The sequence below is a fragment of the Netta rufina genome, assembly GCF_964035555.1.
Source record: "Netta rufina genome assembly, chromosome: 4".
Lineage (NCBI taxonomy): Eukaryota > Metazoa > Chordata > Aves > Anseriformes > Anatidae > Netta > Netta rufina.
The window spans coordinates 57,869,056-57,882,055 of NC_140127.1; the positions used below are offsets into that span (position 1 = coordinate 57,869,056).

The following is a 13,000-nucleotide window of genomic DNA, read 5'->3' on the forward strand; positions in this document are numbered from 1 at the left end:
TATGACTCACTACAAACAGCTGTACTTCTCAGGGAAAAAAAAAAAAGTGAGAGCAAAATTTCATCTATAACTTATATCTTCAGAAATAGTACATGTGCATTTCATTTTTGTTGCTGCTTGCTTTGCAGGTTGTGATACTTGGAGGTTGTGTGCAAGGTACTAGTCTTTCCTGAGCACTGGATTTGAATGACCTTCATGATTTTCCTCAGATTTTGACTTTTTTATTCTCTAATCTGCCTTCATGACAAAATTGGGAGAGTTTTGGTTAGTGGTAGGACAAAAAATGTTCTGCATTTAATGATGAAGTTTGTCATCTTTCTCTGATATAACCTGTATAGGATTCATCTACATCTATTTAATGAGTTTCAACAGTTTTTTGTAAACTGTTCATGATGGTTAATGGGAAAATACAGAGAAGAGTTCAACTAAAAGTTAGATATCCAAATCATTGTACTGGGTTTACGTTGCAAGATTTTGGTAGCAGGGGACTGCAGGAGTGGCCTCTGTGAGCAGAGCCCAGCAGCTGCCTCATGTCAGATCAGAGCCAGCTCCACCCAGCTCCAAAGGGACCTGCTGCTTCCCAGAGCTGAGCAATGCTGGTTGGGCCTCTGGGAGAGCAGATTGAAGAAAGGGAAAAAAACTGTTGTGCCACAGCAGCTGGGAGAGAGGAATGAGAAAATGTGAGGGAAATAGCCTTACAGACACCAAGGTCAGTGCAGAAGGAGGGCAGGAGGTGCTTCAGGCATGGAGCAGAAGCTCCCCCGTGGCCTTTGCAGAGGCCCCTGGTGGAGCAGGCTGTCCCCCTGCAGCCCATGGGTCCCACATGGAGCACATCTCCATGCTGCAGCCCATGGAGGAGCCCCTGGTGGAGCAGGTGGACGTGGCCTGGAGGAGGCTGCGGCCCATGGAGAGCCCCCGCAGGAGAAGGCCCCAGGCTGGAGCTGCAGCCCATGGAGAGGAGCCCACGCAGGAGCTGGGGTCTGGGGGGAGCTGCCACCTGTGGGGGACCTGTGCTGGAGCAGCTTGCTCCTGGGGGATGGACCCCATGCTACGAAGCCATGTGGGAGCAGTTCTTGATGAGCTGCTCCCTGTGGGAAACCCACACAGTATCAGTTCAGGAAGGACGGTGTCCTGTGGGAGGGACCCCACATGGAGCAGGGGCAGGGAATGACCATGAAGGAGCGGCAGAGATGAAGCATCAGAGAGTGACCACAGCCCCCATTCCCCATTCACCTGCACCACTCGGGGGAGGAGGTGGATGGGGGAAGGTGTTTTTAGTTTGCTTTTAGTTTCTCCCTGTTCTAGCCTGTTAGTAATAGGCAATAAAATAAATTACTCTCACCACACTGAGTCAGTTTTGCCCATGATGATAACTGGCGAGTGATCTCCCTGTCCTTGTATCAGCCCTTGAGCCCTTTTCCATCATAGTTTTTCCCCTCTTCATTTGAGGACAGGGAGTGACAGAGCAGTGTGGTGGAGTCCAGCTGCCCAGCAGTGTGAAACCACCACAGAGACAGTCTAATCCTGATCACTTTAGAATCAATAGAGAGAGACTGGAGCTTCCAGAAGGTTGTTCATTTCACACTAAAACAAATGTCTGAGATCAGGTAACTTTTCTTTTGAAATATTTGTTTCACTCTACTGGCCATAAAGGGAACCTTGAAAAACTATTTTAGTAATTTAACTGCTGCACTTTGGAGAGAAGAAAGGAGATGGGAGAAGAGAGAAGGGGAGGGGAGGGAAGGAGAGGAGAGGAATCAATACTTTTAGGCCTTACTGAAGTATTACTACTACTACTGTTACTTACTGAAATACTGGAAAACAACAACAAGGATGAATGCTTACAGCTTACTTATACATCCAGTAGCAATGAGTAAATCTATTCTGATGATTTCCTATTTGTCATCATATCTACACCTCAGTTAGTTCAGAAGATATATTCAGAACCAATCCTGAAGGACTAAAGAGAGACTCAGAGAAGCATTTGGCTCCAGAAATGCATTACCAGTGGGATTAGCTGTGCTAACACCAGCAATGTTCTGCTTCATCAGGAACTAGGATTTGTGGTCCTTCAGAACTGAGTTCAGTATCACGCCAGGACTGATACCTTCTGTGCAGTCTTGATATTTTTATAATATGACAAAGAAGGGCAAGCTCAAGAAACAGCTACCAAACAAAGAAAAAAAATTAGGTTTCTAATGTCTCCTCAGTTATGAAGATTTGAGGTAGTTGTGAAACCTGTCCAGAGTTACTGGAGAGACATGGCAGCAAACCACAAACTATGACGGTGGGTGTTGTTCCTTAAAGCAGGACAGTTGCCTTGTCCTGGGAGTGTTTAAGCTGGACAGGAGAGCATGACATGAGGTGCAGTTAAATCCTAACAGCACCCCCTTTTAGATCTAACAGATGGCCTGTAAAGTTACAACACTGAAATAAAGGGAGTAGTAAATTTTTAAAAGAAATACTATGAAGGAAATAAAAAGCTAGCTTTAATCCTTACTAAAATCTTAATACTGCACTGGGTCTTTAAATAATGTCTCTGTCCCATAATAGCCCTGCCTTTGAATGGCCCAGTCCCACCAAAAGCAGAGCATAGAGCCTTGACTTGTTTGCATTGGAACAATTTCCCCAGCAGTATCAATAACCATCTCCCTGTCTAAATGTCTGGCCTGAAGTCAGGAAGGAGATATCCACCCTGCACTTGCTATTTAATAATCTCACCACACTGTTTTCTAAAAGGGGGCAAAATTTCAGTCAAGAGCAAATTGAAAAGATGACTTACATTTGCATCGAGAATGCACTCATTGCAGTTGGGCTGGCTGCAGTTTTCTGAGAGATCTACAGGAAATTCTACAAAAAGAACAAAAATTAAGGCTAGTTTGGCTGAGAATAGTCTTGATTGAACTGTGGAACTTGTGAACAGGAAGACTATCTCTTTATGAAGTCTTACTCCTTATTGAAAAAAAAAAAAAGTTTATTTAAGAACATCAAGAGTCTGATCAATCGTTAAAGAAGAATGTCACCACTACCAGGGACCAGGAAGTATCTGACAAACTAGAAAAATGTCTATAGCTCCTAACGTCACAAATTGCTATTGTACACACCATGCAAGATGATCTTTGTTTTACTATTTATCCAGATTTCACAGTTCTCCATTGGTTTTCTGGAAAAGATACTTTTATTTTGCCCTTTCCTTATGTTCTAGAACATTGCATAAACATCTACTGTACACAAAACAGTTTATTTGTAGGAACTAGCATCTTGACCCTTCCTTTTACATAAGTCAAATAATATGGATGAGTTTTACGAATAGTATAATAATGGGAATATTTTAATTACCTGCTTGAAAGTTAGTACATACACCGTTGTGTGTGACTTCTTTTAAAGCCATGCTACTGAATATGGCCTCAGACAGTTTTTTTCCAACTTTGAGTGAACACGTAGGCTAACAACCAGCTTGAGAAGATTTGCAGTGTTTATCATGCCTGTAACTTCACTGCTTCTCTCTCTCTCTCCTCCTAATGGAAAACCTGACAGAAATGCAGAACATCCTTTCTCCACACAGTTTCTCCAAGTTTCTCCACACAGAAATGTGACACAGGATTATCAAGAAAACACCCTGGGCAGCAGCCCCTGCTGTTTCAGGATGACAGCACTGACAGGAAGGTCTTTGATGGATTTTACTTTCTAACATTTCAAACCTCTTGATCTTTATTAACCTAGATTGCTATAAAGCCCAAACATCTACTACTTTCATCTTCTCATGCTGTGTTTGCAGGTCTGAATACTGATTACCTGCCTAAATAAATACCTGCTGTAAAGCGACTCTCCAGTGTAATACTCACCCTTATCCATATCACCACCTAATGCAGGAATGGACTGATACCGAATCTTTAAAGTCTTTCCAGCATTTCTTCATAACTGATTAGAAATAATATCTTTCTAATGGAAAGATAAGTCCTAATCAGAAATGTGTGTTTTCTTTAAGCTGTAAAATGTAATTCACAGTGGCAAGAAAGCCAAATTATACAAAACTATGTAAGGATAATGAATGCCGTAAAAAGGAGAAGAGGAGGTAAAGCTCTAAATGGGAAAATATCAAGTGGTAAAAGTTTGAATTCCAAAATCTATACAAATATGTCAAAAATATATTTTCTCCTTCATATGATTCAACAACATTTACTCCAGCTTTTAAATTAAAAAAAAGAATTCAGGAACACCTTTTCACCTTTTTGTTGACATTCATGCTGCATGAAGATGCAATGTGAAGTCAGTAGAAGAAAGTGTACTTTGTTAAACGTACAAATCATGAATAGCCAGCCCCTTTCTGTGCTGCAGAGACATTCTACAAAGTTTGCACACTTTTTTCCACAAGCCTTTCATTTCAAGAATCCCTTTCCACTGGTGTGATAGTGAAGCAGAAGTTGGAGACAGGCTTTCCTGCCTCAATGCTCAGGGTGAGGGCTGTTAATACCAATATTACTGCTTTCCCATGTCTGGCACTGGTACATCTTTGGAAACTGGTTATGGCAAGATGTGGTGGTCAGAACATCTCCAGTGTATCACAAACTAAAATTAAATTTCTAAATATGTCCTTATGTTGGAAACTGTAGAGCAAACTTCACCACTAACATGAATGCTGAAAGCAACCGGAACTTCCTTCACAAGCTGTAACACTGCCAATTTTCCAGTCAGAGTTTGATGTCAGTGTTAATGAACCAGAATTGGGCTTCAAAGCAATGCCTGTGTTTTTGTAACCCAGAAGCACTAGAAAATAAAAAAAAAAAAAAAAGAGAGAGAGAGAAAAGGGAAAATCTTGTGACACTAGACAAATAACCAAACAATTGTAGATCATAATTCTGAATACATAGAAAATTAAATACTATTGCTTTTTACAACATATATTTGTGGTGATTTCCTATTAATTACTGGACTCATTGACTGCATAACTTAACCCTAAATATTACTTTTCAGAAAAAAAATACAGAATGTATTATTCATTGAATAAACCATTGTTGAATAAAGTGAGCTATCAGATGCCTACTAGAATACATTAGGTGACTATAACGTATTTTGTCTTTGACAATCCAATTCCAATCTTTGTTGTTTAAAACACCACACAGAAATTGGTTGCATGCTTTGTCTTGCATAAACTGTGGGATTTAACTTCTTTGTTAAATATTCCGTTTATTTTGGTCATAATCCCAAAAGAAACAATTTGTTCAAACTGTTCAGCCAAACACAGTGTCACTTGGCAAAGCACCATGGTCGTCTATACAGCCAATTCTCTAGAGATAATTGCTAGCACATATCAGTACCCTAACATCTAAAACAACACACTGATTTGGAAATATGGACAAATAGAGGCCCTGCTGCATCCTCCATCACGGAACCCAAAGCTCAGCTCCTGCAGGCAGTAACGTAACATCTGATACAATGCAGAATCAGGTGCATCTCCTCGGGCTTGCGGACTCAAAAAAAAAAGAAAAAAAAGAAAAAAAAAAAAAAAAGGTTTACCACAAAGCAGCATTACCCACCCTGTAATCATTTTAGGATTGGTCCCCAGTTGGTACTTAGCACAGCTGGATTGCATTACAGCAGTTTATGCACTGCAGTTTTGCAAAGCTCACCGAACCAAAGGCAAACATCATTTTCTAAGCATGCATTTGTCCTGTCCCCATTAACGTCTGCTGGATGCTGTTGCACTACCTGTCATCTGCAGCAGACATAAGCATCCTGAGATGCTTCCCAAAAACGTGATCGGTCTGTACGGTAGTCAGTTGGTATTAAATTATTCATTGGCTAATTAAAAAAATACGAAGACGAGACATTTTAACAGTTTTAAAGCAGAGCACAACCGCTCCATGGCTGGATCAAACTGATTTTCCCTCCTTCAATGTTTTTGTTAAGGTGTTGAAAAAGCTAAGCATGATGTGTGCAGGAAAAAAAATAAAATAAAATCTTTTGGTGCTTTCAGCAGACCTCAGAGCTCCCAGTTTCCGTGGCTGTTTACAGCAACAAACGGCTCCCACAGAACCGCTCACAGGCACGCAGCCCCTCAACAAGCGCGGCCTTGTGTGGAAAGCCCAAACCTCTGCAAGCCGCCACCAGAAAAAGGGGATTTTTTTTTATCCCCTGTTATACCGGGTCCTAAAGCTCTAAAAATAATGGCACGGCTGTCCTTGAGACCCTCTTCTAAAGCCCAGGGTGGCTAACTCTCGAGGGGGAATTGGTCTCTGGGGCAGCTTCCTCGCCTGTCCCAGCTTTGGCCCTGGCCCTGCTGCACCCGCGGCCCAGCCCCAGGCGGGTTTCTGGGGCCGGAGGAAGGAGGCCGTAGCCGGCCACACCAGATACAAAGCCCTGTTGATCTCAAACACTGGCTTCGGCTGATTGCCTTTCCTGTGTCCGCTTTGGGGATGAAAGCGGCCAGCACAGCACCATCTGCCAGCGGCCAGGCGTGAACAGGAAAAGGCTGTAAGAAAGGAGGGAAAAGGAAGAGCCCAGCAGCTCCAGCCACTCCTGCATCCTCCCCTCCCTCCCCCGCTTCCTAACATGAAATGCTTGACAGAGGAGCTGAGAAGTATTTTTCCGATTTGTTAAAAAAGGTAGAAAAGCTCTTCTCCCCCCCAACCGAAAATACATTACCGCAGTCTCACGCTGTGTTTCAGTAGCTCTAAATGAATTCTTACTTAGGGTTAATAAGCCGCTCACTAAATGGCTTTCCCCTATTTGATGTTCACACAGCAATTTATTCAGTGAATTCCCTTTAGTCTTGTTGGAAGAACTGTGTAAAATTCATTGGATTTCTTTTTATTGGAAGAGAGTAAAAGAGAGACTTGGGCACCATTTTTTCTGCTGGTTTCTGGAAACACACAGAAATTTGTCCTGCAGTGATGACTTTCCAGCCTTTCCCTTTACTGGGATACCTAACTGTTTTACAACCTCTAAATTCCCTGCATTTCTCATAGTAAAATTTGTTACGATGAGCAAAAAAAATCCAGTAAAAAGTAGGAACTGTTCTAGTTATTAAACTGTTCTATTGCCAAGCCATCAAGACTAAAGTTTCAATATACTTTTTGGAGTACTGAAATAAGGTAACTTGGGTACATTTTTTGAAAAGGCTATTTGCTCTTGCTTTTTTTTTTTTTTTTTTTTAAACAGTCTCTTTAACATTACACGAAACTTTTGACAGGTCATAGCCAGAATCCCAAACGTAAGCAGCAAAAATTGATCTTTCTCTAGAAATATGGAAACAATTGGTTCTTGAACTCAAACATTTGTTTGTATCGATTTCATACAGGGAGGAACAGACCAAGAAAAACAATTTGGCTAGACTGAGCCATTTAAGGTTCAGCTTTATCTATTTAAATCAATATAAGCATCTTTATTTATGATTTTACTGTCAAAATTTGGCTGTGATTTATAACAGTATAAATGAAAGAGGAGTTTTACGATTTAGGAAGCCCGGTGATAGACTATGGCCTTTAACAGGTTTGAACTGCTCTCCAGAGCTGAAGAATTAACACTTAAGCAATTGTACAAGAGAAGTATCTAGCTGTGAGATAGAAACCAATCTGTTTAGTGAAAAGTGGAAGAATATTATTTAAACAAGAGATTAAAAATACACATATCAGCCAGAAACTGAAACACAATACTTTGTTGGAACCAAAATGAGAAACTGATGGGAACATGAAAACAATAAAACTTCAGTAAAAGCAATTTTATAAATAGATTTCAAAAAAGTTCCAACAGAGTATAATTGCAAGTCTAAGGAGAGGAGCCAGTTCATTTTTAATCTTATCTTAATCTTATTGTAAAGCAATTGTACTCATCATTCCTGTATGTGTATGTGTGTATCTTTCTGTGCCTCACAAAAGTCAACTTAAACATCTGACAAAAGTCAGCAGAGGCCTTCAGGAGATTCCCTGCTGCAGCTGGTCAATACAATGCCTGGTTCAAGGGCTGCATGTAGTCCCCGAAGCCTTTGTCTGGCCAACCCTGAAGCAAGAGGCACAGCATCACATCAGGCTGACAAAGCAGCCAGCACAAGTGGTCTGGCTAATGATGCACAATGGTCTACGCTAGCTGCTAGCATAAGGTCCCTTGTTCAACCAGCAGGAGAAACGTAGATAAAGGACAGATTAAGTACTCCAGCGGGGAAGGAAGAAAGACAGAGGAGAAGTGAGATGGGTAGAATGAATAATGAGATGCCAAGTCACAAGAAGACACACCACGTCTGTCATTCACAAAACGACTTGTTCAAACAATCACCCATCAGTCGTTATCTCTACCTATTGATACCCTTCTCAAAACTACTTAAAAAAAAAAAAAAAAAGAAAAGAAAAAAAAAAAGAGAGAGAGAGAGAGAAAATATCACTCAAAAATCCCATCAAGGAATGGGTTAGGGTAATGGTCAGATTCTGCACCATGTACCTACACAGAGCAGTGGGAAGAATTAGGGGGTCCAGCAGGGCTCTCAGGGATCTCATTCGCTATTTAGTAAATATTTTTAATTCCCTAAAAGCCATGGTAACCTTGTAATGAGCTTATTGAGCCACAGTCCTTGTGACTGCTTTGTAACATTATAATTTCTAAATTGGTACCCAGTCTTACGGATTTTAAAACTGCAAAATGCTCCATTTTCAGAAGTAGATGTGCATGATGTGCTGTCATGAAGATGAAGTAAGGTCTCGTGGTTAATACATAAACCAAGCTTCCTGAAGTATAAACAGGAATTCAGGAGAGACTGCTCATCTCTTAGGAATTTACTCTGTAATCTTTAGCAAATCTCTTAATCTTTCTATGCCTTCATTCCCCATATGTAAAATAGGGTAATACTTTCTGTAAAGATAAAAGCTGTCATGTGCGTCCTTTTTTAAAAAACTAGATGTCTAGAAAAGCCTCTAGTTAAAGTGTTAAAACCATTTCTGTCAAATATTAAAAGATCTATTTTCTTGGTTATCCAGAAGAAATTTTCCCAAAATATTATTCAATGTCATACCTATTAAGCAGTTTAGTTCTTCATGTAAGAAGTGATCATGCTGAAGCCAAAACTTTACTTTTTTTTTTTAAGTTAGCCTTATAAATTTAGTAACAATCTATACACGTTCAGTAAGTTTCTTACTATATTATCTAGACAGAAGCACACACATAAAGCTCATTACCCTATCTGAGATTTTGGCTTAGATCACTTTTTAGATATCTTTTGAGCAAATTATGGTTTGTATTTTATTGTCATACGTACATAATGTATGTACACTCATGTATGACGACTACATATATATAACACATATGATGAACATAAAAGTCCTATAGCAACCTCAGTGGCTATATTCCCCATTATATCCTTTTGACTTTGATCCTTTTCCAGGTATCAAGACACAAATCAAACCAGATTAGTGATTCCCACTTTGGTATTAAACAAGCCAGTGGAAAAAGCTGGAAGACCTCACAAAATAGAACTTGCTAACAGACAATGAGCCAGCCTGATAGCGTAGTGAAAATCCGTCACACATCGATACGAGTTTGGATTCTGAACTGAAGCCTGAGCTGTTGAATCACCAGGGCTGGAAAACTGGCAAAGGCACAACGCTGCTCTCTCAAAAAGGGTGTGGGGCACCGTGAAAGAACTCTTGGCATCATTCTCAGGGGAATATTTTGGCTCATGTGAGGACTGGCTTCAACAAGTTCAGAAGGAAGCTATGCTCAGGCCTTCTCTGCAGGGGAACATATTTTACAGCATGGGACCTTTGATGAGACTCTGGGTAGGACTTTAGAAGACGCCTGAGAGGGCATGTCGGTGAATGAGGAAAGGGCGACTACAACTCTCTGTATGAAAAAATAAACATAAGTAACTAATATGAGAAGACAGAGAAAACTTCTGTGGGAAGAATACGTAAAACAGAGATAGCAGAACTGATGTGTTGTCCATCTGCATTCTTAGAAAATCAGAAAAAAATATTGTAAGCTAAAGTATCTTTATTTTCTCCACTTACAGTATTTGAGTTGATATCCTCTGAGCTGTGAGTTTGAAAAAGTTATTTAATATGAAAAGTGTTCATAATTCTGAAACATTAACGTCACAACTCAGATGAAGAATCACATTACATTTATTTAATATTACATGCATTTTAGACACCGATTCATGCTTTGTTTTTGCACAAGTAGTCATTCTTAATGTACACGTACTAACCATTGTTACAGGGAAATTCAGTAGCATGCATTACACACATCTGTGCGCAAAGTTCCTGTTTTCAGTTACAAAATTCAACTAAGGTCATGATTTCTAAATGAATATTATACATACAGTTTAATTTTGGTTTTATGCAGACGTTGCATAGTTAATTATTAGCTTCTCATGAAAGACTGGAAGTGTGGTATCAGCATTGTTGAAGCAAATCAAGTGACAGTAGCAAACAAGAAGATTTGAAGAAGAGGCATAACCTTCAGGGTTGAAAGGTCAGCAAGTACAGCCTAGGATAAAAACCCAAAAGGCTTGTTAAACTTGACATTTGAATCAAATTTCTTTAAAGCAGCTAAAGAAGTCAGAAAAAGATTCGTTATTGACTAGTAACAATAGTTAGGTTCAGACCTGAATAGAAACAAATCACTGTTTTATGTTGTTGTGCAAAAGCGTCTCTTGCCTTTTTTTTTTCATTCTAACACTTCAAAGAAAAAGCATATGTTTACATATAGAAAACCAAGTAACTTTATTTTAGCCTTTAGACTTACTTCAAATATACATGGCATCATGAGGGTATAAGAGGTCTAACATTTCAACTTGCTTCTAAAAATAATTGGGAATTAAGAATCCTTATCCTGTGGCTTGGCTAGTACTTGTGAAGTAAGTCCAATGTAATGACCGAAACAGTCAATGTCTTCTGATGAAGTATGTTTAAAAAAAAAAAAAAAAAAGCCATCACAAGGTTTCAGTGTTTGAAAAAAATATGTCACCAGAGCTTTGAAAAAAAATATACATTTTACACAGTAGTAGAGATAAACAATAATAATCTTCATCGTAAAGATTTTTCTTCATTTCCTACCTGTAAAATGACAATACTTGCAGCAAGATTTCAGATTCAGAAAATGACAAAAGTAACTTTGTAAAATCTTTGTGATATCAAAAAGCACAAAAGCAGCAACATTAAAATATACTGAGAAAAAGGATAAACATCCATAATATTTTAAAAAAACTATATATCCTACAAACATAATTACATATTAAAATAGGAAAAAAATCTAATTATACACCATAGTTTGATAACTCTTCATTTTTGTAACGAATATACTCTTTTACATAGTTATACTCCAGAAAAGCAGTATTATCTACTGCATGTTCACAATTAGTCTAGTTTTTATCTAAGGTAAGAATTTGGGCAGAAAGATTTGCACTATGTACCACGTGCCATGTGAAGCTTAAGTTACTGTTGTTGGCAAAGGATCAGAAACTATTTCAATCTCCCCTAACTGAAACGTATCCTTACTTCAGCTGCAGCCAGTGATGTCACCTCCATCAGGTTGACTGCTCGGAAAGCAAACACAGCAGCTGCCAGCACTGGAAAGAAAAAAAAAAAAAAAAAAAGAAGAAGAAGCCCAGTATTTAAGTTGCTGACTTGTTAATTAGTGATTAGAATGAATCTTGATTTAAAATAGCAATTTTCACTCCCCAGAGTAATTACTTTGATTCTGAATAATAATATACAGTGGATGTCAGTATTTGAATTTCTTTGGCTATTCATTGAACTGATAGGACAAAGGCAACTTTATCTTAGAAAAGTTTGAGTGAAAATGCTTGCATTTAAATGTGGCAAGCTTTTAATTACAAGACAAGGTAATTTACAAATAGTTAATTTCTACTCCAAAAATTTGGATTTATTTAAATGGCAACATTTCAATTGTGAGCATTATGTAACATGAAAAAATAATTCGTAGTTATCTCTTATACAGTTATATATATATCTACCTAGCTGTCTTACATGTACAAATAGAACTAAAACCTTTCCTCTTCTGTTCATCTACTTTGCATTTAAAATGTGTTCCAACTGAAGATACTTATCTTCTTTAGAACACCCATCTTGAACCTTGCATAAATCTTTGGACAGAATTTCCTCTGTAAGTACAAAACTTTCAACATCTATTAAACGATGGGGCTTTGAGTAAAGATATACAGCAAACACAGGGTAATTCTCAGTTGTGCTAAGTGTTGAAGAAATACTTCCCATACGTGAATAAGACAAATCTTGTATTTTGTGAAAGGTGATGAACTCAAATCTTAATCATTACCAAATCAAATGGTACCACTGAAGCTGGGAGGACATCCTACGCTCTTTTTCAGAGAGTGCTTATTATCTCTGGAGCACTATCACAGCAAACAATGATAAAGAAGAAATATTGGAAAAAAAAAAAAAAAAAAAAAAGTTACTTCACATTTGTGATAGAAATGCAGTGTTTATGCAATTCTATTTTTCTAAAAGTTATTCTCTTTGACTTGTACGCAATCTACTTTCAGCATTCAAATAGCAACTAAGTTTTTTAAGTTTTCTAAGTTTTCTTCTTGTCACAAAATAGACTTGAGCTAACATGTATTTGCCTTACTACCACATGGACTGAACACATTTTGTAAAAATAATTCAATTACCAGCAAGAATTTCTAGAGAGTTGTATCCTAGGATTCTGTCCCACAGAAGCAAGAGCTGATCTGTAGCTAAATAACCAGAAAATGCTCGGACCATCCATTTAAATGAAATTCGTAGCCTGCAAACAAGCGATAAACAGTAGTAGTTACATTTTTCTCTCTCCCGTAATGATTACTCTGATGGTCTATAAATTCTTCTGCATTTCTCCTCCAGGAAGAATGGTCATTTTCTCTTGCTGCATTAATAATCAATATTTTCCTTTGTAACAGCCATCAGAAAAATATTAAGCATCTCATTTGATAAACCACTAATATCATTACAATAGTCTGAGACCAAACAATTACATTACAGGGATCCTCAGCTTT

The 13,000-nt window shown here is 38.5% G+C and overlaps 1 protein-coding gene across 1 annotated transcript in view; it reads right to left on the reverse strand.

The window, feature by feature from the left end:
* Positions 1–10,103: 10,103 nt before the first annotated feature.
* TBC1D19 (TBC1 domain family member 19) overlaps positions 10,104–13,000 on the reverse strand; it is a 45,705-nt gene continuing 42,808 nt past the window's right edge. Inside the window, exons 19-21 of the mRNA XM_084285889.1 lie at positions 12,638–12,753; positions 11,484–11,554; positions 10,104–10,473 (exon numbers count right to left, since the gene is read on the reverse strand). Of these exons, the coding sequence (XP_084142015.1) occupies positions 10,399–10,473; positions 11,484–11,554; positions 12,638–12,753 (262 nt within the window). The 3' untranslated portion in view covers positions 10,104–10,398. The remainder of the gene's footprint in view (positions 10,474–11,483; positions 11,555–12,637; positions 12,754–13,000) is intronic.